Below are 24,487 nucleotides of genomic sequence, written 5' to 3'. Positions count from 1 at the left end.
GCCGCACATCGTACCCTTAAATACCGAACAATGCGAATTAGTGCATGGCCTTTTAAAATAAATTAATCTGCAATGCACGGATCATGCCCGGAGAGCCACAGCTGCCTGTAAAGCCCGGCAGCCTCTCTCAGAAACTAGTGCAGCAAACAGCATGCAAAGAAGAAAGATGCTGCACCACTTGTGACCCTCGGCAACCCGATACCCGCCGTTTAAGAGGCACGCTGCAACGTTCTCCCCTCTTCCTCAGTGGTATGTTGCTAGGCCCAAGATCTGCTCTCTGTGCTCCTTCACGCAAGAGATCTTTCTTTCCACGCTGCTCGCTTTTTAAAAGCAAGAGCTGCAAATGGTGCCTCAGTGATGTGTGAAGTGTTTGCGCTTCGCAACGGAGTTTGCGCACTCAGGGTTATTACACTAAATGCAGGTACCCTACAGGGAACACTGGCCATTGGGCATTTTTTACTATAAGCCCTCGCTAAGTTACAGCATTCCAGTAAAACTTACTTTGGGGTAAGCAGGACATAAGATTGTTACAGTGAAAATGGATCTATCTTGTTTGTATTAATTGGTGTTGTAGAAACTTTCGTTTTGAGTGAAGTTCCTGGCATAAACTGTGCAGTGATAGGGTTCAGTTTAGTGTGTATTATTTGGAGCTGTTGAAGATGTGCCTTTTGAGTTAAGCTCTTCTCACACACAGTGCAGTGGTAAAGCCTCTCTCCAGTGTGTGTTCTTGGATGCAGCACAAGGATTGCCTTCTGAGAAAAGAACTTGGAAGACACTTTGCAGTGATAAGGTTTCTTTCCGGTGTGTTTGGTGTTACGAGACTTGACTTTTGATTTAAGCTCTTCTCGCACACAGTGCAGTGAAAAGGTTTCTCTCATGTGTGTACACTTCGATGCTGTACAAGGGTTGCCTTACGAGAAAAGTGCTTTGAACACACAGTGCAATGATGAAGTCTCTCTCCTGTGTGTACGCTTTGATGCCGTACAAGGCCTCCGTTCTGGGAAAAGCCCTTTGAACACACAGTGCAGTGATAAGGTCTCTCTCCAGTGTGTACGCTTTGATGCTGTACAAGGCCTTTTTTATAAGTAAAGCGCTTGGAGCACACAGTACAGTGATATGGCCTCTCTCCTGTGTGTGGTCTTTGATGCTGTACAAGGTTCGTCTTACGAGAAAAGCGCTTTGAACACACAGTGCAGTGATAAGGTTTCTCCTCTGTGTGTTTTCTTTGGTGCCGAAGTAGATTTGACTTTTTATTGAAGCTCTTCTCACACATGGTGCAGCGATAAGGCTTTTCTCCTGTGTGTATGCGTTGATGCTGAAGAAGGATTTTCTTTCGAGTGAAGCTCTTGGAACAAACAGTACAGTGATGAGGCCTCTCTCCTGTGTGTACGCTTTGTTGAGGCCTCTCTCCTGTGTGTACGCTTTGATGGGGCCTCTCTCCTGTGTGTACGCTTTGATGAGGCCTCTCTCCTGTGTGTACGCTTTGATGAGGCCTCTCTCCTGTGTGTACGCTTTGATGAGGCCTCTCTCTTGTGTGCACGCTTTGATGAGGCCTCTCTCCTGTGTGTACGCTTTGATGAGGCCTCTCTCCTGTGTGTACGCTTTGATGGGGCCTCTCTCCTGTGTGTACGCTTTGATGAGGCCTCTCTCCAGTGTGTACGCTTTGATGAGGCCTCTCTCCTGTGTGTACGCTTTGATGGGGCCTCTCTCCTGTGTGTACGCTTTGATGGGGCCTCTCTCCTGTGTGTACGCGTTGATGAGGCCTCTCTCCTGTGTGTACGCTTTGATGAGGCCTCTCTCCTGTGTGTACGCTATGATGGGGCCTCTCTCCTGTGTGTACGCTTTGATGAGGCCTCTCTCCTGTGTGTACACTTTGATGAGGCCTCTCTCCTGTGTGTACGCTTTGATGAAGCCTCTCTCCTGTGTGTACGCTTTGATGAGGCCTCTCTCCTGTGTGTACGCTTTGATGAGGCCTCTCTCCTGTGTGTACACTTTGATGGGGCCTCTCTCCTGTGTGTACGCTTTGATGGGGCCTCTCTCCTGTGTGTACGCTTTGTTGAGGCCTCTCTCCTGTGTGTACGCTTTGATGAGGCCTCTCTCCTGTGTGTACGCTTCGATGAGGCCTCTCTCCTGTGTGTACACTTTGATGAGGCCTCTCTCCTGTGTGTACGCTTTGATGCCGTACAAGGCCTTTCTTATGAGCAAAGCGCTTGGAACACACTGTGCAGTGATAAGGCCTCTCTCCAGTGTGTGTTTTTTGATGCTGTAAAAAAGTTCCCTTTTGAGTGAAACACTTTTTACACGTTTTGCAGGAATATGACCTGAGGCTGGTCTGTCCTTTTTTGTGCCTCACAAGAAGTGTCTCATTGATAGATCCTTTGTCACACACATTACAAGCAAAGCATCTCTCGCTCATGTGCATTCTGCGCCGTTTCTTTAAGTAGATATTTTGAGTAAAATTCATCTCGCCTCCGGAACCTTTATGGATTTTTTTCCCATTCATACTTTCTAGATGTGATTGTTGTTCTGCAAAATAGAAAAAACATTGAAAATTACATGAAAGAAAATATTTCTTTAAAAAGCTGCATTGTTATAATATGGAGAGGTGAACAGTTACAATTTAGGGAAAAAACTTATGTTCTAGGAAAAAGAGTCATACTTCCCTTTGAGACACAAATGGTGGCAAGTCCTCCTACACAAAGTGCGGTGACCTGGTCCTGCAGCAGGAGCATGCTGGGAAATCAAGTGATTCACAAGAACTACTGCTGGACATGGGGTTTCTGGTTGGCTAGGGTAGGCACCTAAGCCAGGCAGAATCCACCACTCTAGTCAGGGTAAGCCAGACACACACCTGAGATAACCTGCGCTCACCCTCTGGTAGCTTGGCTCAGAGCAGTCAGGCCTGTTTAAAGAGGCAATGTGCAGAGCATATGTGCAACACACTAGTGCAGCAACACAGTGAGTAAACCACAAAAGGGAATCCTTGCAGGATTATGTAAAAATAAATTCTATATTGTAAATCAAACAAGACCAAAATGACTTAAATCACACCGTTAGTGCAAATAATGTAGGTTTGTCATAGAAAAACACAAATTACGATGAAAACAGGTCACAGCGCACCTGCGCTCCTATTACACTTCATACGGTAACTGTAGTGAACGTGGTTGACGCGATTGCAATTAGAAACCAAACGTACGGCGCAGGAGCACCTACTAAACACTAAACAGTAATTAAGCTTGAGTCTTCCAGCAGTTCTCCTCTATGGACGGCCTGCACCATTCTTGAGGTCATCTCCAGAGCAGAGACAATGCTGAACAAGAAATGCCCCTCACGCTCTTGCGAGTCCAGAGCCCTCCAGGTCGCTTGAATCACGTCTCTTTGCCCAAGGTAAACCAAGCCACCCGTGAAGGAGAGCAGGGCGGCTTTACCACTCTTCTGGACCCAACCCGCCTCACAGTACCTTTGTGGGTGCAGGGTCATTGTCCTCAGGGCATCTGTAACTTGCTAACAATGTTGTCATGTATCGGGAGAGGGACCCGACGTTGAGAGTTTCGTGCAGTATACGCGTTAAAACTAGAGGGCGAGGCTGGCTGGAATGAGCCTCAGAGTGCTGGCCCGCCGCATGTTACAGAACAACGTGTCGTCGAAAGGCCTGCCTTGAAGGCTTTGTGCAGCTCCTGTAGCTCTGCAGCCTTAGACGCTGCACTGTATCACCTCAGAGCAAGTCTTCAGGGGGCTGTTCCTCGAGTCTCACCGCCAGAGGGGCCGCACTAGTTTGTTCTTGGTGGCATCTGACGGTGGCGATATCTTGCCAGACTCCGGGGGCGAGGTTCACAATACAATTCAGCTGCAGTGAGCACGCTGGCTCAAGGATGTGTTTGTTTCTCTGGTAATGCCTCCAGGCGAAACAACGCTGTTCACGCTAGAGAAAAAACGCTCACCACATGCTGGTTTGTAAAACATGGAGCACTTCCCTTGAATGCACAAAGGCACTCCCTTGGTCAGGGCGCTGCACTGTAGGCCCATGGTGCGCTGTTCTGTAATGCACAAAGTTTTACCTTGGTGCAGAAGGGAGCACTGGCGACATGCTAGCCCTTGTAAAATGGGCTCACCCAGCAGAAGTCTTGGAGAAAAGAGGTAACAAGGTCTTTGATGGCCCTGAGATCTCGAGAGAACAGGGGGCAAGCAAACAAACCCTTGGAGAGCACTTCAGGGCACAAAAGGAGGTGGCAGGCAGCAGACAGCACATTTATTTATTTATTTTGAAAGTTTTATAGAGCGCGAACAAGAGCCTTGCGGGTATCAGAGCGCTTTACAGTAAATGTGTATAGGCATAACAAACAATAAAATGAAGCAGGATCATAAGAATAACATCAGAAAGCTTAATAAACAAAAGGACAAATCAAACATTATGGATAAAAAGGACCATAATGAATAGCAGCAAAGACAATCACAGATAGAAGGACACATCAGATAAGGTGCAGAACCGGACCTCGGTCTGAAGGGTGATGGTAATACATTGATGATGAAGACGTCAGATAAATGGAACAGACTATACATATAAAAAGCAAAGCAGTGCGGTGCACAGCAAGGGCGAAACATGTGGATCATGGGAGTGGCAAAAATTGATTAGGTTGATAGGTAGGATGAATGGAGTAGGGGGTCTCACAGTCATGTGCGGCTATGTTTACGTAAATTTTGCCATAAGGATGCCTTTTACATCCAGTTTGAAGGAAGAGGTGGAGGGGTTCAGTCTTATTTCTGGTGGAAGGGCATTCCATATCCTGGGTGCCATTCCTGAAAAGGAATGATTAGAAGTTTTTTTCTTATTTAATTTTTGTGGCTTCAGAAGGAGGTTTTCTGCACTTCTTTTTGATCTTGACCCTCCAGATATTGTGAGTTTTTGTGTGAGATAGCTGGGTGCATTATGATGTAAGGCCTTAAGCTATTTTCAGGTGGGTTCTGGCTTCAAATGGCAGCCAGTTTAAAGTTTTTAGATCCGGGGGGATGTGGGCCCTTCTTTTCGAGCCAGTGATGAGTCTCTGGTGCCGCGTTGGTAGATACTCTTAGAGGAGCTGTAGTGGCTTTGGGGAGACCGCATAACGAGACACTTCCATAGTCCAGCCTCGGTAGAACTAAGGCCTGCACCGCTAACTTGAAGTCATTGGGAGGTAGGAAGGGATTCAGCTTCCTTAGTGTATTGATATGAAAGTTTGCTCCCTTCGTTGCATTACTAATACGCTTCTGCATATTGAGGTTACAGTCCAGAGTTATACCCAGAGATTTCGCCGAATCCTAAATTGTGAGGTGTTTGATCAAATTGTGCATTGTGGGGACTTTGGCGGGTGGGGCAATAAGGAGGGATTCCGTTTTTAACGCATTCAGTTTGAGGTGATTCACTGCCAGCCATGTTTGGGTGGTCTTAAGAGTATTGTTAAGCAAAGTAATGTCGTCCAAGGTGTTGACCTTGAGGTAAAGTTGGGTATCGTCGGCATACATGTGAAATTGCATGTTGGATGTTTGTAGCAGATCGGTGAGTGGTTCCATGAACAGGTTGAAGAGTGTAGGAGTTAATGAGGAACCTTGTGGGACTCCTAGCGTAACAGGAACTGGTTTGGAAGGGTGTTGTTGACCTTGAATTTTTGAGTCTGGTTATGCAGAAAAGAGGTAAACCATTTGAGCACTGTTCCTGAGAGACCCATTCTGTGTTTCAACAGATCTATCAAGTGTTCCTGTTTGACCGTGTCGAACGCTGAGGAGAGGTTTAGTAGGATGAGGAGGCCTGCTTCTTTTTGATCAAGTAATGAAGTGCATCATCAATGATGTGTGTCATGGCTGATTCCGTGCTGTGATTTGCACGGAAGCCGGATTGGTGTTTGCTTAGGAGGTTGAAGTGATCGATATGTTTTGTCAGTTCGTGTTGAACACATTTTTCCCGAAGTTGGTCCAGGGTGGGAATATTGGAGATAGGGCGGTTGTTGTTAAGGTCCGTGGGGTCAGCTGAGGGTTTCTTAAGGATGGGAGCCACCTGCCCCACCCTTAGGGAGTCAGGGATGCATCCTTGTTGAAGTGAGCTGTTGATGATCTTGGTCCAGAGGGGTAGTAGCATAGGTGTAAGACCTTTAATCGCATTAGTGGGAAGGAGGTCAGTGAGGTGATTGGAAGGCTTCAGGGCACTGAGAAATTTGCCTATAGCTTCTTCAGAATAGGTGTAAAAGTATGACCATGTTGCATCGTTTTCTAAGGTACACTTTGATATGATTTGTTGAGAATCGTTTGGGGGTGAGGGGGAGGTTTTGATGAGTGAGAGATTAGGTCCTTGAGGAGATCTTTCTTGATGTTCTCAGTCTTTAGGTTAAAGTCGTTAGAAAAGTCCTCACATGTTGGTTGTGGGTGAGTTAGTTCTTGTGGCCGTTGAGGATGGTCCTTAGATTGCGTTTTGATTAATTCAAAAAGTTTTTGGGGTCGATTTCTTGCCTGGTCAAGTTGTTGGCTGAAGAAGTCTGCTTTGGTGCGTTTGACATTTCAAAAATAACCATTTCTCTTTCTTTTTAGAGTCAAGAGGAGCTTGGCGGATGGTACTGATCTCCATTTGTGTTCGGCAGTTCTGAGAGAACGTCTGTCCTCATTAAGGAGACCGTTGAACCAGGGTTTAGAGTCTTTTGTGGAGACTCTCTTTAGTTGCGGGGGAGCAAATTCATTAATTATCGAGGTCATGGAGTTTAGGTAGTGGTTGGTGAGGTCAATTACATTGGAAGTTCCAGCAGGGTGTAGAAGTAGATTCTGGCTAGAGGTGGGTAACGTGTTTGTATTGAGCTTTTTTCCAATCTCTTTTCCATATCTTAGGTTTTGTGGCTTGGGCCGAGTTCAGTTTGATTGTTTCCTTGATGAAGAAGGTGATGATGTGATGGTCAGACCAATCGCAAGGGAAGATCGATTCCAGATGTGTGGCATCAGTCTTAGAGATTATTAAGTCTAAGATTGCGGCTTTATTGTGTGTTGGGCTGCTGCACAGTTGGTTGAGGTCTAAGGCGTTGAGGAAGTTTTTGAGGCTGTTGACCACTGTGTCGTTAGGGTCATTCCAGTAGAGGTTAAAGTCACCCAGGAAAATGTGTGTGTTTCGTCGACCGGTGAGTGATGTGATCAGGTCCATGAGGTGTTCTCTGAATAAGAGGTTGTCACCAGGTGGGTGATAGATGATGTGGAGCGAGCAGAGTCAAGTCAAGTCAAGTCAAGTCATAAAATTTGTATAGCGCACTACATACCCGAAGGGTTTCAAGGCGCTTAGGAAGGGGAGGAGGATTATTTGTCAAATATCCACGTTTTAAGCTGCTTTCTGAACGCTAGGTGATTCTGGGTGAGGCGAAGGTAAGCGGGGAGTGAGTTCCATGTTTTGGCAGCCAGGTAAGAGAAGGATCTGCCTCCCATGGTGGTCTTGTTGATGCGAGGTACAGTGGCGAAGGCTTGGCTGGAAGAGCGGAGTTGGCGGGAGGGGGTGTAGAAGGACAGTCGGGAGTTGAGGCAATCTGGTCCGATGTCGTAGAGTGATTTGTGTGCGTGGGTAAGCAGTCGGAAAGTAATCCTCTTATTGACGGGTAGCCAGTGGAGGTCTTTAAGGTGACCAGAGATGTGTTCGTTGCGTGGGATGTCTAATATGAGCCTGGCTGAGGCGTTTTGGATTCGTTGTAGTTTCTTCTGGAGTTTAGCGGTGGTACCTGCGTAGAGGGTGTTTCCGTAGTCCAGTCGGCTCGTGACTAGAGCGTGGGTGACCGTTTTCCTTGTTTCGGAGGGGATCCAGCGAAATGTTTTTCTGAGCATGCGAAGAATGTTAAAGCAGGAAGAGGATACGGCGCTGACTTGTCTGTTCATTGAGAGTGAAGAATCCAGGATGACGCCAAGGTTCCGTGCGTGGTCTGTCGGGATGGGTGCATTTCCGAGGGCTTCCGGCCACCAGGAGTCGTCCCATGCGGAGGGGGATTTACCTAAGATGAGGACTTCTGTTTTGTCTGAGTTCAGTTTCAGACGGCTTTGTTTCATCCATTCGGCGACTTCTTTCATTCCTTCGTGTAGGTTAGTTTTGGCGGTGCTGGGGTCCTTGGTGAGAGATAGGATCAGTTGAGTGTCATCCGCGTAAGAGATGATGTTGAGGTTGTGTTGGCGGGCGATGGCCGCGAGGGGGCTCATGTATACGTTGAAGAGGGTGGGACTGAGTGAGGATCCTTGTGGTACGCCGCAGATGATTTCAGAGGCCTCGGACTTGAATGGTGGGAGGCGGACTCTCTGGGTTCTTCCGGTGAGGAACGAGGTGATCCAATCCAGTGCCTTTCCTTGGATTCCGATGTTTCTGAGGCGTTGTAAAAGGGTGCTGTGGCAGACTGTGTCGAAGGCTGCAGAGAGGTCGAGGAGGATGAGGGCGACTGTGTCTCCATTGTCCAATAGAGTTCGAATGTCGTCTGTTGCTGCGATAAGCGCGGTCTCAGTACTGTGTTTGGCTCTGAAGCCAGATTGTGAGGGGTCGAGTGATTTGTTGGCTTCGAGGAAGGAGGCGAGCTGGTTGTTGACAGCTTTCTCGATGACTTTGGCCGGGAATGGAAGAAGCGAGATGGGGCGGTAGTTTTTGAGTTCGGTGGGGTCTGCTGTTGGTTTTTTCAGAAGGGCGGTGAGTTCAGCGTGTTTCCAGTCTTCAGGGAAGGTAGCGGAGTTGAAGGAGCAGTTGATGACGTCTCGGAGGTGCGGAGCTATGACGGAGTCTGCTTTGTTGAAGATGTGGTGAGGGCATGGGTCTGTGGGGGATCCAGAGTGGATGGAATTCATCAGGCGGATGGTGTCCTCAGTGGAGATTGGGTTCCAAGCGTTAAGGGTGTTAACGGGGGGAAGAAGTTCAGTTGATGGTAGGGTGGGTTGGCTTCCGGGTTGGTTGTCGAAGCTGTTGTGGATGTCTGCAATCTTGTTGTGGAAAAAAGAGGCTAGGGAGTCGCAGAGGGTTTGAGAGGGGGTGATGTCGTTGGAGTTGGCCGAGGGGTTGGAAAATTCCTTGACGATGTTGAAAAGTTCCTTGCTGTTGTGGGCGTTGTTGTCAAGTCGATCCTTGAAAGCTGTTTTCTTGGCTTTTCGGATCAGTTGGTGGTGAGTACGGATGGCGCTTTTGAAGGCGTCCTTGTTGCTGGTGGATGGGTCTTTTTTCCAGGCCTTTTCAAGGGAGCGGCACAGTTTCTTGGACTTCTTGAGGTCATCGTTGAACCATGAGGCCTTCTTGATGCCAAGTTTGTGTTGACGTTTTTTCAGTGGTGCTAAGGTGTCGGCGGTGTTGGATAACCAAAGGGTGAGGTTGGAGGCGGCTTCGTTGGCGTTAGAAGAGAGGGCTGGGGAGGTTTGAAGGAGCGATGTGGAGATCTGCTCTGTGGTGATTTTGTTCCAGTTTCTTAGTAGAGTTGGTTGGAGGTGGCTGATGGGTTTCGGCCTGTTGTAGGTGAAGTGAACGCAGCTGTGGTCAGTCCAGAGGAGATCCGAAGTGTGGCTGAAGGAGACATTGTTGCTGGAGGTGAAGATGGGGTCGAGAGTGTGACCTGCGATGTGGGTGGGGGAAGTGACCAATTGTTTAAGTCCGAGGTTGGCGAGGTTGTCCAAGAGGGTGGCGGTGTTGCGGTCGTTGATCTTTTCAATGTGGAAGTTGAGGTCTCCCAGAAGGATGTAGTCTTTGGAAGGGAGCGAGTGTGGGGTGATGAAGTCCGTGATGTCTTCACTGAATTTTGCGCGTGGACCTGGTGGTCTGTAGAGGAGGGTGCCTCTGAGTGTGGTCTTGGGGTCGATGTGGATCTGGAAGTGAAGGTGTTCGGAGTTAGCGAGGTTGGCGTCAGAGCTGGTTGAGATACGGATTGATTTCTTATGGACGATAGCGATTCCACCTCCTGTATGGTCGGTGCGGTCCTTGCGTGTGATCTTATAGTCATCCGGGATAGCGATGGCGATGTCAGGGGCGGAGGAAGCGTTCATCCATGTTTCCGTTAGGAAGGCGACGTCAGGAGAGATGGTGTCTAGTAGATTCCAAAGGTCAATGGCGTGCCTGTGGACCGAGCGGGTGTTGAGAAGGATGCATTCTAGGTGGTTGGGTTCGGGAATCTGTGTTGTGGTCGTAGCGGAGATGTTGTCGGTGCCGCTAAATTTGCAGGAGAAGCAGGAGAACGGTCCATGGGTGCGTCCAGGAGCGGCTTGGACGCAGTTGGGAGCGCGGCCGGGGTTAAGGGCTAGGAGGGTGGCGGCATCGTAGGTAATGCAGGGGGGCTGGGCGGCGCGAGGGGCAGGGGGACTGGCGCTGGGCGCGGTCCAGGCGCGGACGGGCGTAGACGGGCTTACCTTTGGCACACCTTCGGCGCGGGTTGGGCGCGGACGCTGCGCGTGAACGCTGCACGCGGGAACTACTGTCATATATGGATAGTGGAGAGGGAGGGGCGAGGGCGGCTCAGCTGGGAGGCGTGGCGGGCTCAAGGGACGGGGCACAACAACAACAAGCTCAAAATGGAGGGGAGGGCAGAGCAGGGCGCCGGGGATCTTACAAACAATGCGCAGGTCGGGTTGAAATGAGCGAGAGTGAAAAGCGGAATGCACGCGCTTTTAAAATGCTTTTACAATGGCAAACTAGTCACAGTGCAGCTCTGAGGTAATTACGATATGAAAAACAAAATGCACGCGCTCTGAAATCGCCAGAGTTGTACACAGTGCGGCCTGAGAAATAATCAACAAATGATAACTTAATGCACACGCTCTAAGGACGCAAAGCTTATTAGCAGAGCAGTATGGAGATAACGATACCAAGTTCTGCAGGGAGTGCAGGCAGGGGAGCGATCACTCGAGCCAGAGGTGAATCACAGCGCTGCGTGGTCAGAGGACGCGCTTTAACGCTAGTGGGAGGGCGGCTCAGCTGGGAGGCGTGGCGGGCTCAAGGGACGGGGCACAACAACAACAAGCTCAAAATGGAGGGGAGGGCAGAGCAGGGCGCCGGGGATCTTACAAACAATGCGCAGGTCGGGTTGAAATGAGCGAGAGTGAAAAGCGGAATGCACGCGCTTTTAAAATGCTTTTACAATGGCAAACCAGTCACAGTGCAGCTCTGAGGTAATTACGATATGAAAAACAAAATGCACGCGCTCTGAAATCGCCAGAGTTGTACACAGTGCGGCCTGAGAAATAATCAACAAATGATAACTTAATGCACACGCTCTAAGGACGCAAAGCTTATTAGCAGAGCAGTATGGAGATAACGATACCAAGTTCTGCAGGGAGTGCAGGCAGGGGAGCGATCACTCGAGCCAGAGGCCAGGTTTACCATTACTGTTGATGTCGAGGCTGATGTATTCACAGGAAGGGAGTAACGTGGGTATTGCTCTGTTTACGGTGATGTTGCTCCGGTGTATGCATGCAATACCACCTCCAATCTTGCCTCCAGACCTGTCTAGTCTGATGATGTCATAGTTAGGGGGAACCAAAATGCAGCCCAGCAGTAGCAGGTCAACACAACAAGGCAGTTAGTCAAAATGGTGGTTGCTCCTGGTAGCACAGCAGGACTCATGGCAATGAGAAGTTTGTAAAGCCAACAGTGTCTGGCTACAAGTCCCAAGCAGCGTCTAAAAACATGGGATCAGAGCTCCAGTACATATACTCAAAAATGTCTTTGATGAACGGGTGACTTCAAATGAACCCTCAGAAGTGTGCAACAGTCCCTTGCAGCCCATTCCTGGCTCCAGTCGATCAGTAGGGGGTAAATCAGCCCTTTGAGTGAGGGCAGGACACAACCTATTCAAATGAAAGTGTGAACCACCTCTCTCCCAGCCCAAGGAGACTATCAGTATGCAGATGAATGCAGATGTATCCCCTGTCACACCCAGCCCCTCCCATCGGGAAAGCTTGGTTGTCATGGCTCTTCCTAACATGATAGTTGCAGGGGTTTCCTCTGTGGTCAAGTGAGGGGGTCACACGCTAACCTCAAAGAATAGTGTTCAAAACACCTTCGAGGTCGAGCTTCCCCAATGCAGAATGCTGAACAGCTTTATTTAGAGTACTCATGAGGAGTCTACCAGACCTTTGGCCTGGGGCAAAGGGGAGTGCTTTTGATGCTTTATACTTGACTATTAAAAGGTGGGTCGTTGTCAGATTTTAAGATTGCAGGTACAAGTCATGTCGCAAAGATGCCATCTAGTTTTTGAATAACCCTGCTCATGTGTAGTGCATGAAAGGTCTTCTACCAATGGAAAATGGGAGTATTGATCAACAATAACTAGAATATGATGTCCATTCTCTGGAGGGCCATAAAAAAATCAATACCAATTCTCTCCCAAGCATGATGGGGCAATTCTGACATAATCAAAGGTTGCAGACTAACTTGAGATGAAAGATAGTTGCATATGTGACAAGCCTTCAATTCTTTTTTGACCCTTTTGTCAAGATACAGAAACTAGACTCGATCACGGAGAGCTCGCTCAGAGGCAACTATTCCTCGATCTCCTTCTTGGGCAAATTCGACTACTTGTTGTCAGAGACTTTGGTGAATAACAATCCGTGTACCTTGCAGAATGAGGCCTTCCTGCGTTACTGAAAGTTCATCTCTTACATTTCTGAACTTCATATTCTCGCTGTCATTAGTGAGAGGTCTAGAATACTGGTTCCACAACTTTTAATCTTGATATGCCACTACCTTGGCTCGTGGCAGTACCAATTTGCTCTAAAGACATAGCAGTTGGTGTACTCGATTTCACAATAAATTTGATGTAATCCTCCACTGTCTTAGATGGGATACCAGGGCCTAATCAGCCAGTTGCTGATCTTTCCCTGAATGATGAAGAATCGTTTAGTTGTAATTCTTGTGACCTCAAACCTCAATGCTCAATTTGAGAAGGCATTTTTGCTGTAGGATTGCCAAATACCATCAACAATGCTTGGTGATCAGTCACTAATGTGAAGGGCTTTCCATACACAAACACATGGAAATTATTCACAAGCCCGAACCACTGCCAAACTTTCTTTCTCAGGGTGCAAGCAAGCACGTTCTGTTTGTGACAGGCTCTTATTGGCATGTACCACGATATGTCTCCGGGCATTTGGCGGTCCCTTGTGCTGTGCAAGGATTGTGCCAAACCCTACAGGGCTAGCATCAACTACAACCTCTGTATGGAGTTTGGGATCAAAGTCGGGCATTTCAATGGTGTTCTCAATGGCTTGCTTGATTTTTTGGATGCTCTTCTCACACTCACGTGACCAATGAAAAGACGCATACTTTTTGGTTAGTTCTGGTGCAATTACCATAGCAAAGTCTTGTATGTATCTAGAACAGTAATTGACCGTTCCAAGAATTGATCGTAAGATAGAAATGCCTTGTGGGGGATTTGCAGTAGACAATGCTTGTACTCTAGCTGGATCAGGTTTCATACCCCCATCACCAAAGACATGGCTGAAGAATCTCCAGTTTTTCTTGTGGAATTCACATTTGTCAGCATTCAGAGTTAAGGCTGCATCATTCAGCAAACAACATACTTGCATGAGAATTTTGAAACGCTCTTTCTGTGCAGACCCACAATACCAATACATCACTACAGTTAAATTCATTTACTACAGGCTATATGATAAGTCAAATGTTGTCTTGGAAAAGTTCTGCAGCAGAGGATATACCAAAACTCAATCGCTTGTAGCAAAACAAAACAATATGCGTAGAAAAGCTTGCAACGTATCTGGATTTTTCTTCGAGTTCCAATTGGTAAGATCCTTTATTTAGGTTGAGTCGAGAGAAGAACTTTGCACCATTTAATTGAGTCATTATATCAGCAATGTGTGGACTGTGAGGTTTCTCTCGCTCAGTTGTCTAGTTGGCCTGACGCATGTCAACACTTATGCGTACAGCTCCTTCCCTGTCTCTTTTAGGCACTGTTACAATGGGAGACAGCCATGATGTCGGACCAATGGAGCGTTCAATGATGCCATGTATAAGTAAAAAATGAAGTTCCTTCTCAACAGCTTCTTGCAAGTGAAACGCAACTCGTCTGTGTCTTTGATGAAAATTCTCATTTATGTGTAACCTTACTTTCATTGTTTGACTTTTTCCGACCCATGAAATAATGAAGGAAATTGACTTACAATTTCATGATGAGCATTCATAGTGTTGTTCACTGATATAAGTCCCATATCAGCAGCACTATGGAAACTCAGCAAACACTTGAAGCTGTTCCTTGAAGAATATGAATAGGCGCATTCACCACAGTTTTCTTAAGTTTCATCGTGGCTACAAATTTTTTATTTGACTTTTGAAGAGCATTCAGGCAGCCCAGGAGTATACATTAGTCTTTGAATTCGTAAGCTGTGGTACTGGATATAATTTGTGATACATCTCCAGGGGTATAATATTTATCGAAGCACAGCGGTCTTCATGTTGAATTGTTTTCAAATTTTTTCTCATATTCAACTAGCCCCATATGTGCATGCCTTTTTGAAGTAAACATCATTATTGCACAATTGTCAATGTCTCTTTCATTGTAAACAGACACAGAGGAATTCTTTCTCTATGATTTAGACGATGATCAACTTCATTTTGGGTCGATCTGCCTCAATTGGTGGGACCGGGTGTACGTCGAATGTCACTGATGTAGCGTTTGGTCTGCAATTTTGTCTTCACGCTGTAATGCACTTACAATTATCTTCACGCTGGAAGTCGTCACGAAATGATTCGCTTTACCACAGTCTATGCATATCTGTCCAATGGCGGGTCATTTACCTTCGTGTGGAAATGACATTCCATATCTGTAAAAAGTTTTTTTTTTTCTGTGGAGACAGGACATTGTGCCCTCGGCCTTGTACCTTGGCTTACTTTTCATCCTCATGACCGATGCACTTTGGACGCCTACGGCCTCCATGTCTGTCACTTGGCGATAGGCACGCTTGTCAGCGCAAACAGCCTTGAGGACTTCATACAAGTTCAGTTTCCATCAGCATTTGTCGTTGAAATGCATACAACAGACATCCATTGATTACTCCGAGGAGGGGTAGCCTCCTCATCATAAATTAATTGAATTTACAGTGCTTTACCAAACATCCAGTCTTCCAACAAACTCATCAATGGTCTTACCTGGTCTCTGGTATTCTTCGCTGAATATGTATCTTTTATAATTCACATTTGGCACTGGCTTAAACTTGACATTAAAGGCCTTTTCGATTTGATCATATGTCTTTTCACCTTCTTGTAAATTCTTTTTCATGGCTTCTTTCACTCCTTACCCGGCCATGTTTCTCAATATACTTTATACCCTTTTTCATCTATTGCATCTATGAACTCTTCAAAACTCTCTATCCATCCATCTATCGCCAATATTATGTGGTATCGTATGTAAAAGCTCTCAGGACCAACTAGGCTACCCCACTGGTACTCCCTAGCCGTTCGCGGCCAGGACCAGGCCCTAGGCCACCCAGATGCCACTGGTCCTTGCCCATCCACAGAGTGGGGGTAGTTACCCCTGGCACATAGTAGCCATTCTCCACTCTTCCCCTCATCAGGGCAGTTCTAGACTGCCACTGATCCTCCAGCCCAGGGTCCGCACCCTCAGGCTGACCAGAAGTCATGGGCGAGGCTTTCCTCCACCTACCTTTCCTCCTAGGGTTCAGCACTCTCCTCCTTTGAGAGGCCCCCCCAGAACACAACTTTCCCACCAGTTCAGGACCTCTCTCCAGCAACTGGTCTCCAAACCTAGGGTCTAAACCCTCAGGTTGCACCAGGGTCTCCCTCCCTCAGCACCCCCTTCCAGAGTTCTGCACCCTCCCAACTGGAGCGGTACCCCTGAAAGCCAAACTGGTCAGGACACTGGTTACAGATGTCCCTCCCTCCAGGTCAGCAGATCCTGAACCTGTCCTCCCATCCCAGGGACTAACCCCTGCGGTTGAACACTTGCCTGGTACGCCAGGACTTCTGGTGCACACACAGCCTCAACCCCATGAGGGTAACACATGGCTCATGTGTCGTGTGAAAGTCTGTATGGCGCAGATCTCCTGACCCCTGTTCATCTGACAGCACGCGAATATCCCCCAGGACAGAAGTGGTGTCACCATTGCCATTCAATGGTGACTCAGTCCTTCTGGCTGGCCCCTGACCCACTAGTTCTTCCACTGGGGAAAACATCCCCCTCTCACCCCTCAATCCGGACTTCTGCACCCTCCCAACTGGAGCGCTACTGGCAGACACCAGAACCACTGGAGCTCCGTTTACAGATGCCCCAGGGTCTCCTAACACTAGGAGATCCCCCTCAAATGGCTTCCTAGTATAGCCTAGGCCCTCAACCTGGTATTCCCTTAGGGAACACTTCACGCCCTGAGACTGGGTTTCGGGCACCTGGGGACACACAGTGCCCCACTTACTCCTACTCCACTGAGACAGGACGTGAGTCCCTACTCCCCTCCCACTACACTGGGACCTAGCTGGGCTACACTGAACTGCTTCACCCACACAGGACGGGAAGATACCCAAGCCACTACTTTTGGATTCCCTCTCCATTGCTTTGGCAGAACTTCGGGCACTTACCCAGAAGTCTGCCTCCTGAGCAAGTTACCAAGGATTAAAGGATTCACACTCCAACAGGTGTTGGCACAACCCTGGAAAATAACAACTGAGCATGTGCTCTTTGATAACCATATTGATCAGTCCCTCAAAATCATGTTCCGGGTTAACCGCCACCCAATCAACCAGTGCAACATAACATTCATCCGCAAACTCCCCCCAAGACTGGTGAGACAGTTTCTTACTGCCCCTGAACTTCAACCTGTACTCTTCTTCTTGGGAACAAGGTACCATACTTTGGGAACTGGGAATGGGACTTCCTGCACTGGACTCCATATTGCTGCCACCACTGGACCCCACCCTCACTGGTGAATCCAGAAAACCACAACTGCACTCAGGGGATAATCTACCCTCCAGAGCTAATTTCTCCCTGGCGAAGGCCCTCTCAGCCTCCGCCATCTTCTCCTGCGCTAAGACCCTTTCGGTCTCTAGCATTTTCTCCTCCACCCTCTGCTTTGCTATCTCCTTGGCATGCTCTAACCTGAGCTTCTCCAAAGCCAGCTGATGCTCCCTTTCTTCCCTCCTATCTACCCACTCATCTGGGGATAGTGAAAGAGATGGGGCACTGCCCTGAGACTGGACCATGCTAGAGACTCCCTATCTATGTGGTCCTCACTATCTACTAGCGTCCCTGTCCTGTCATTTCCGTCTTCCCCTTCAGATTCCACAGGGCCCCCTCAGACCCACCATCCTCTTGGCGGGCGGCCAGAGCCCTCATCTCCTCATTGTGCTCACGTTCCCATTCATCCTTTTGCCATTGGATGAGGTTTTCCCGAAGTTTGACGAGGTGTCTGACCCACTCACTGCTATGTCTCTCTCCTCACAGAACCCCACCAACCCCCACATACTGTATCTAAACAGGCCATAGAAATTAAAGGCAGACTCCATTTTGGCAGGACGCTCAGAGACACGTGCAACACAGGAGACCTAGGTGCAAGAGCTGCAACAGGGGTACGTAATTCAAAAGTGACACTTTTAGGAGAAAAAATCAAATAAAACTCAGAAACAATAATCCCCAAACATGTGATTATCTAAATGCAGGGGTTGTAGTGCAACCAGTTGTTGCTGTGGTACTGCGCAAACGCAAGTCCTATCCTCACCGCTAACCACCAATGTTAAAAACAGGATCTCTGGTTGGCTAAGGCTTGTGCCAAAGCCAGGCAGAGACCACCACTCTAGTCAGGGCAAGGGAGTTACACGCCATAGATAAGCCCTGCTCACCCCCTTGGTAGCTTGGCACGAGTAGTCAGGCTTATCCCAGAGGCAATGTGTAAAGCGTTTGCACAATACACACACATAAAGCAGCAACACCCTAGGCACACCATAAAAGAAACTCCAAACAAGGTTATATAAAAAAAAGCCTTTGTATTGTCATAAACACATTAGAAACATTATCACATAATATACACTGTGCCAACTGGCACTAGGCAATATTCACAGGGGATTATATACAGGACCAGGCCAGTCGGGCCCTGGTCATAACCATCAGAACAGGTAAGTAAAACACAAGTAATGAAACAACCAGTAACTACTGGTACCATAATGACCTCAGCATTATCACCTGTAATAAACACATTATGTCTGCATCACTTTGGGCAAACACGCATTACACTATCTCATTAGGCATAAACACATTAGGATAGACTTCATACTCATAAATCACCTTAGGGCCTGGCGCCCTACAAACCTATTAGTCCCCCTGGCCAACTGGCCTTCTCAGGGGCTCAAATGCCCTATGTCCCAAATATCAGGGCTCTGCCAATGCAGCGGAATTCGCAGGGCGCAATTGCGCTGGGCAGAGGAGTGCATCTCACTCCTACCTCATTCAGAGATGCCCTCAAAGGAATGCTGGCCTAAACGTGGCAGCTGCCCACTACTTGCTGGGCAGCTGTGAAATCCAAAAATATGGGCACTGTCCCCCTCTGTCCCCCACTGGGACTCTAACAAAATAAATGGGCCCAAACGTTCCAGCTGCCTGCGCTTTGCAGGGCAGCTAAGGGAATGCACTGGCAGTCCTGGCACTCACTGTGCCTCTGGTGCCCAAAACAATGCCCCACGAGCAATGAGGACGGGCACTGTGCACACGGTAGTCCCACCCTCGGACTCTGAAAATAAACTCTGCCCCAAATGTTGCAGTTGCCCACTGTCACGCGGGGCAACTGTAAAGAAATCTTGCCAACACGGGGAAGAGCATGGGCCTCTCATTGGAGATTAGACTCGAGAACGGCCCAAAACGTTGCAGTTGCCCGCCTAAGCGCGCAGCTGAGAAAATGCCACAAGCACCTACAATGTGCTTCGAGCGGCACCAACACGGCGGTGCATTCAGACCCCCTTCACTCACTGGTGGTGCACTGGCAGATTTCTCTGGGTCCCGGTGGGTGGGGGCAGGCACCGACAACTTGCCTCGTCTCTCTCCCACCCCTGGGCCCCTCCTCACCTGGTCGGGCGGTCTCTCTCTTCTTTTGGTCCAAGGAGCGCGTGGTAGGCTCCCGTCCGCTTCCTTTCTCCTTTTTCCACAGGAGCACGGGGTAGGCTCCCGTCTGCTGATGGCTTCTTGCGGAGTACCCCGCCCACAACCAGGCCGCTCTGCCTGGCTTCCGGGTTGCCGCAGTGGCCCCTCTTGTAGATCCTCTGTGTTCTCTGTGGCAGCCTCACACGGGGGCCAGAACCGGCGGGGTGGGCTCCTGCTTTGTTTTTTTTTAAAAGTACTAATACGTGGAAACAGCGGCAATGCGGGGTGGGCACCCGCTCTTTCAACAAAGATGATTGCGGGGTGGGCACCTGCCGGCAGCATACATAAATGCGGGTTGGGCTCCAGCTTCAATAAGGAGCCTAGGGGGGAATCCCACACACCGGGATTCCCTCGCTCTGCAACAGGGCCTGCTCCTTTCCCCTTAGGCTACCAAGATACAGCGCTCACGAGGCGCTAGGCCACAAAAATCCTCAAAAAAGCAGAAATAAGAGAGCCCTTGGTTCTGGGGAGACCCCAGCAAAGTGCAGCCTGGCAGGCCAGCACGCAGGGACCCCCAGGAAAGAGCAACTGGGTCCCACGGCGGTTCCTCCTGGCAGAGTGTCCTCCAAAAAGTAAGAACAAGCACAACACTTTCATGGGGTCACAGCCCCTACATTTATAGGAAAATGTGCTTTGTGTTACAGCATTGGGCTTGGGAAACCAGATGCAATTGGTTTTGGAGCACTCTGTTTACCAGGCTCCTCTTCCCTATTGTTAGGTGGGAGCTCAGTGATCCGACGCACCACAGGAGGCGGCGCCAGCATTGTGGAGGGAAGGCACAGCCCTATTCAGGTCCCAGGTGCAACTCCTCCCTCCCATCTGCATGCAGATCTCTCTATTCATTACTGGGCTGACTCACCCTGTCTCCTGGAGCCACCTACAACATCCAGCCCCTGTCACTCAGAAGCCAGACATGCAATTCACATCAGGCAGGCAGACACAAAGCAATGGCAACTTCTAAAAGTGGTATTTCTCCACCAGTCACCATAGATCTGTGCACACCATTGCGCAGCATTTATTCTCATGAGTTCATACATACTAAACTCGACCCTGCCTGCACTCCTCTCATACCAGGAATTACCATGGACACACATATCCCCCATGCATTCCTATGGGAGGGCAGGCCAATCTCACCACATGTACTCAGAGAGTGCACACACTCTACACTGGGCCACAGTGCTAAAGTGCCCAGAGGTCTAAAATCACTACCACCATGTCAGAGCTCAAGGCAAAAAGTTCAGGGGTGAACCTGCCAAAAGGGCCAAGTCCAACACAGATGAAAAGTGGGTGGAGTCTAGGGAAGAGCGAGCGCCGCACTCAGCTTAAAAGTTACAAAATAAACCTTAAACGCCACGGCTGAAGCGGTGAAAGGAGAGAGGGTTGTTTGTAGTGTTGCTTCTGGTGTATGCGGCAGAAGGGGGGTAGGGTTGATGAAGCAATAGGAAAAAAATGTGAGTAGACTGATAGCAACATACTGGTTACCTTGGACTTCTGCACATTATACACTAGTATCCCCAAATCTGGGGGGATTGCCGCCATACAGCATTTTTTGGAAACACCACTCTACTTGAGCATTCTGAAATGCTATTAGATTTGAATACTGTTGTTTTGGCTAACAATGACTTTATCCGGAGAGTAGTGTGATTTTACAGCAAGTTGCAATAACTTAGCAAGGCCAGATTATCAGGCACAATCTGTTTTAGGATTTCACCCGATGCACTTGGCTCTTCACAAGGTATCCTTCAGGATCACAACGGTGTTCTTCTTGTTCTATCTGGTGGTGATGACTTAACAGCAGCATTTCTTATCCCTATGTCATTGTTAAAATTAAGAAAGATACTTTGTATATCCTCTTGCAGCCTTAAAAAAGTCTCTATGACAAAACACGTGACGGCTGCGTGTCAGTAATGGATTTTACGTCTCCAACGCAAGAAAGGTGAATAATTGTGGAAACAATTAATCGCACAAACATCTCTGATCTTGCAGTACTTCTTTACTGGCCATTGGACTTCGCGGAGTGCTTCGGTATTCCTCTGCTCATTTGGAAGCGAGGTGTTGGCAGGATAGGCCTCTTTGCCTTAACGAGGGGGAGCAGCTGTCACTTATCACAGTTGCACATCACAAAGGCTCTGCATGAGCACTCTCACGAAGGAGTTATCACTGGTCTTTTGTGACTCCAGACAAGCTGGACCCAGAGCGAGGAGGAAGCGGATGCCTGACACGTCATGGCGGTGGAAGCCTCTAGAAACTCCTACTAGTGGGTGCCAGGTATAAATATTGAACTCCAGACCGCAAAAGAATAAATGAGGTCCCAGTGCCACCTCCTGTCCCTTCTAATACTTCATGCCAGTAAAAACAACTCTCAACAAAGTCCCACAAATTATAGTGTCAGAGACAAATTACATCACTGACACCTCTCCTAACATATTTCACCATTAAAATGAACTCTCAACGAAGTTCCACAATGCTGAAGTGTAAGATGTTCTCTTGCGAGTATACTGTGTCTTTATATCTACACTGTTATTCTAAGCCTACATGGGGATTGTTTTGCCCATTTTATTCCAATATTATCTCGTGCATATACTGTCATCTCAAGTTGATGCTGCTTCCGATCCTGCCATGTGCCTATAGCAGTGACCCATCCTTTGTGATGTCTACTAGTCTATGCTGATATTGATATACTACCTATGATGTGGGTGTATAACTTGAATATATACCCTCAAATATGAAGGACGTTTCTGCAGACTGACCAATAAACTAGAACCCAGTGACATCAACAGGCCCACTGCGCTTTTCGGCATTCAAGGCCCCCTAGGGAACACACACTGAATCTCCCAGGCAGAGTTAGAAGCATTAGTCAGTTCCCAAATTCCAAAAAACACAAAAATGGGAGAACTCCTTGACATAAACGCCCCTTTGAAACTCAAGAAATCAATAAGTATCCCTTTCAGATCTTGGTTTGGAGAGGTGTGGTGCAGCGACCAGGGCAGCTGACTTCGGAGCACAGGGTTCATGGTTCGATCCCCGGCTCTGGCGGCAGCTCAGCTAGCACCATGTGACTTAATTTCCACAACAGCCCCCAGCTCCTTGAGACCCACAAGGGTGACTAGTTCTGCACTTTACAAATATGGATTTAGATTTTATTTGGTTTACCAATGACCTTAACAAAGAGGCAACAACTCTGATTGGCTGAAAGAAACTGAAGACAACAATCCTTGGTAACACATCATGCGATCCAGGGAGCTAAATGCATAAAATACAAAAAACACCTCTTCAGAGAAGAATCCCCCTTCTTTTGAGCCCACCTTGACAGTTCTAGGAACAGACCTAAAGACCTTCTCAACGTCATCAAACAGCAAACCTCCTCTTTCCCTCAACACTCAATAAATGACTCTACCATGCGCTGAATTTAAGGAGGCTAAAATTCTCAGCGCTAAACTCAAGAACAGAGGGTACCTGAAAAATTGGTACGCCGCTCTCTAAAAAGAGCTTGGTACTGCCCCTGTGAGTTCTTGCCAGAACCCAAGCACAAAAAGAACCAAGACAGACTTATATGCGTGACTACTTTCTCACCAGCCTCAAACTCTATAAGGAAAAGCATACTGAAACATTGGCCAGTACTGAATGCAGGGGAACTACAATTAGAACGCCCCATGTTTGCTTTCAAACGGGCCAAAAATATCAAAGACCACCTGGTACGTGCGTCCCTCCCACAACCCACATCCAAAGTCACATTAAATGATGTATGGGGACTACCCGCACTAACTGGCCACACGAAATGTGGCAACTGTGTAGCCTGTGACTCAACTATTGAAGGCAAAACCTTTTCATTTGACTCAATCAAGTTTGAAGGAAAACAATTTACTAATTGTAATTCATCAAATGTGGTGTCTGCAATATTTTGCCCATGCATGAAAATATATATAGGTCAAACCACCCAGAAAATAAAGCTTCGCATTGGGCAGCACAGGAGCAGGATAAGATGCAACACGGAAAACGCCCCCTTGGTGGAACACTTTATGGAAAAGGCACACAATGAAAGAGACTTGACTTGGACAATTATCACACAGATCAAACCACCACCACGTGGTGCGGATGTGTCACAGCTTCGAAACAAGGAGGAGCTCCATTGGATACTAAGGACTAACAGTATCCGCATGGGACTCAACCGCCTTGAGGATTGGACAACCCTCCTCTACCTGAATGTGCAAACATCCCCACGATATGTCTGGTTAGAAATCACTGTGTCAAAGAAATGTTCTGTCTCCGTCTATGGATAGAAAATATTCTCTCAATGTGATCATCTGTCTCCATTTCCTAATAGTTGAATTGCCAATTTGAATGTACATTATTAAGACATTTTTGAATTTTTCACTGTAACTCACATCACCACCACTACCACTTTACAACCTCTCATTTCTCCACTCCAAGATGGCCCCCGTGTCTTAGTTACCTGACTCCCAATCCAAAATGGCCACCACAAAGCTAGCGTTAGTCCTTCCTTTATTTTTTCAGACCACATGCCCAGTGCAAGCTTTATAGCCGGCTCTCACAGTACAGTCTAACAGCGAACCCCGCCAGAGATGCCATGCCCTGCGATCCTGCAACCGGTACAACTGGAAGTACACCAACCCTACCCCGCATAGCCTTGCTCCGGCCCCATTGTCACATAAATCTGAATTGTGCCCGTGCTTCCTTTTCCTAGCGAGCCGTGATTTGGACGGTCTCCCTGACAAACACGCGGGATATCCTGACAATGACGCGCTACCATTGGTAACTATACTCTGCCCACTTTTCTCACGCCCAATCTTCCCTAACTGCACTATATTTATATACTTATGAATGCTACCTTCCCCATAGGTCTTAATCAAACCACTCCTCTCGACCTGAGCTATCTTCCCCGCCCTAAGGATCAGCCTCTGTAATACCTTTTCCCTCAAATGTCACCGCACCGTTTTCACTAATATTGCTCATTGAATAGACACAAATGTCACTGCGCCGTTTTTACAAAATTGCTCACTGTATAGACAAGTGTGTACCCAGCACTGTTAAGGATCAGCCTCGTGAATACCTTTCTCCTCATATGTCACCACGCCGTTTACACTAAATTGCTCACTGTAGAGACAACTGTGTACTTAGCAAATGTTAAGTCTCCGCTAATGCACGGACCAATTTTGACCCTTTCACTTCTATTCCAAATTTTGCCTCGCACTGCGCCATTTATATCGACCCGTTTTTTAACTCGCCTTTTTTCTGAAATGGTTCCCTTTTTGTTCCAAATCTGAACTCTGGTTTTTAACTCAAACACCATTTCACACTGCGCTGTCATGTATTCCTGGTGTTAGCTCTCCTTCTATTTTGCGCCGAGCACCGATCACAGTTCCTAGACA

General features: G+C 47.9%; 1 protein-coding gene across 1 annotated transcript in view; it reads right to left on the bottom strand.

Moving 5' to 3' along the window:
• Positions 1-527: 527 nt before the first annotated feature.
• Positions 528-24,487, bottom strand: part of LOC147736890 (uncharacterized) — a 42,430-nt gene continuing 18,470 nt past the window's right edge. The window contains exons 3-5 of the mRNA XM_086952718.1: positions 2,093-2,526; positions 879-1,384; positions 528-801 (exon numbers count right to left, since the gene is read on the bottom strand). Coding sequence (XP_086808844.1) covers positions 528-801; positions 879-1,384; positions 2,093-2,526 — 1,214 coding nt within the window. The remainder of the gene's footprint in view (positions 802-878; positions 1,385-2,092; positions 2,527-24,487) is intronic.

This window comes from Lissotriton vulgaris, chromosome 1_2, assembly GCF_964263255.1.
Source record: "Lissotriton vulgaris chromosome 1_2, aLisVul1.2, whole genome shotgun sequence".
Taxonomy (NCBI): domain Eukaryota; kingdom Metazoa; phylum Chordata; class Amphibia; order Caudata; family Salamandridae; genus Lissotriton; species Lissotriton vulgaris.
Note: the sequence above shows the minus strand (reverse complement) of the source record. Positions and strands in the feature narration are given on the sequence as shown.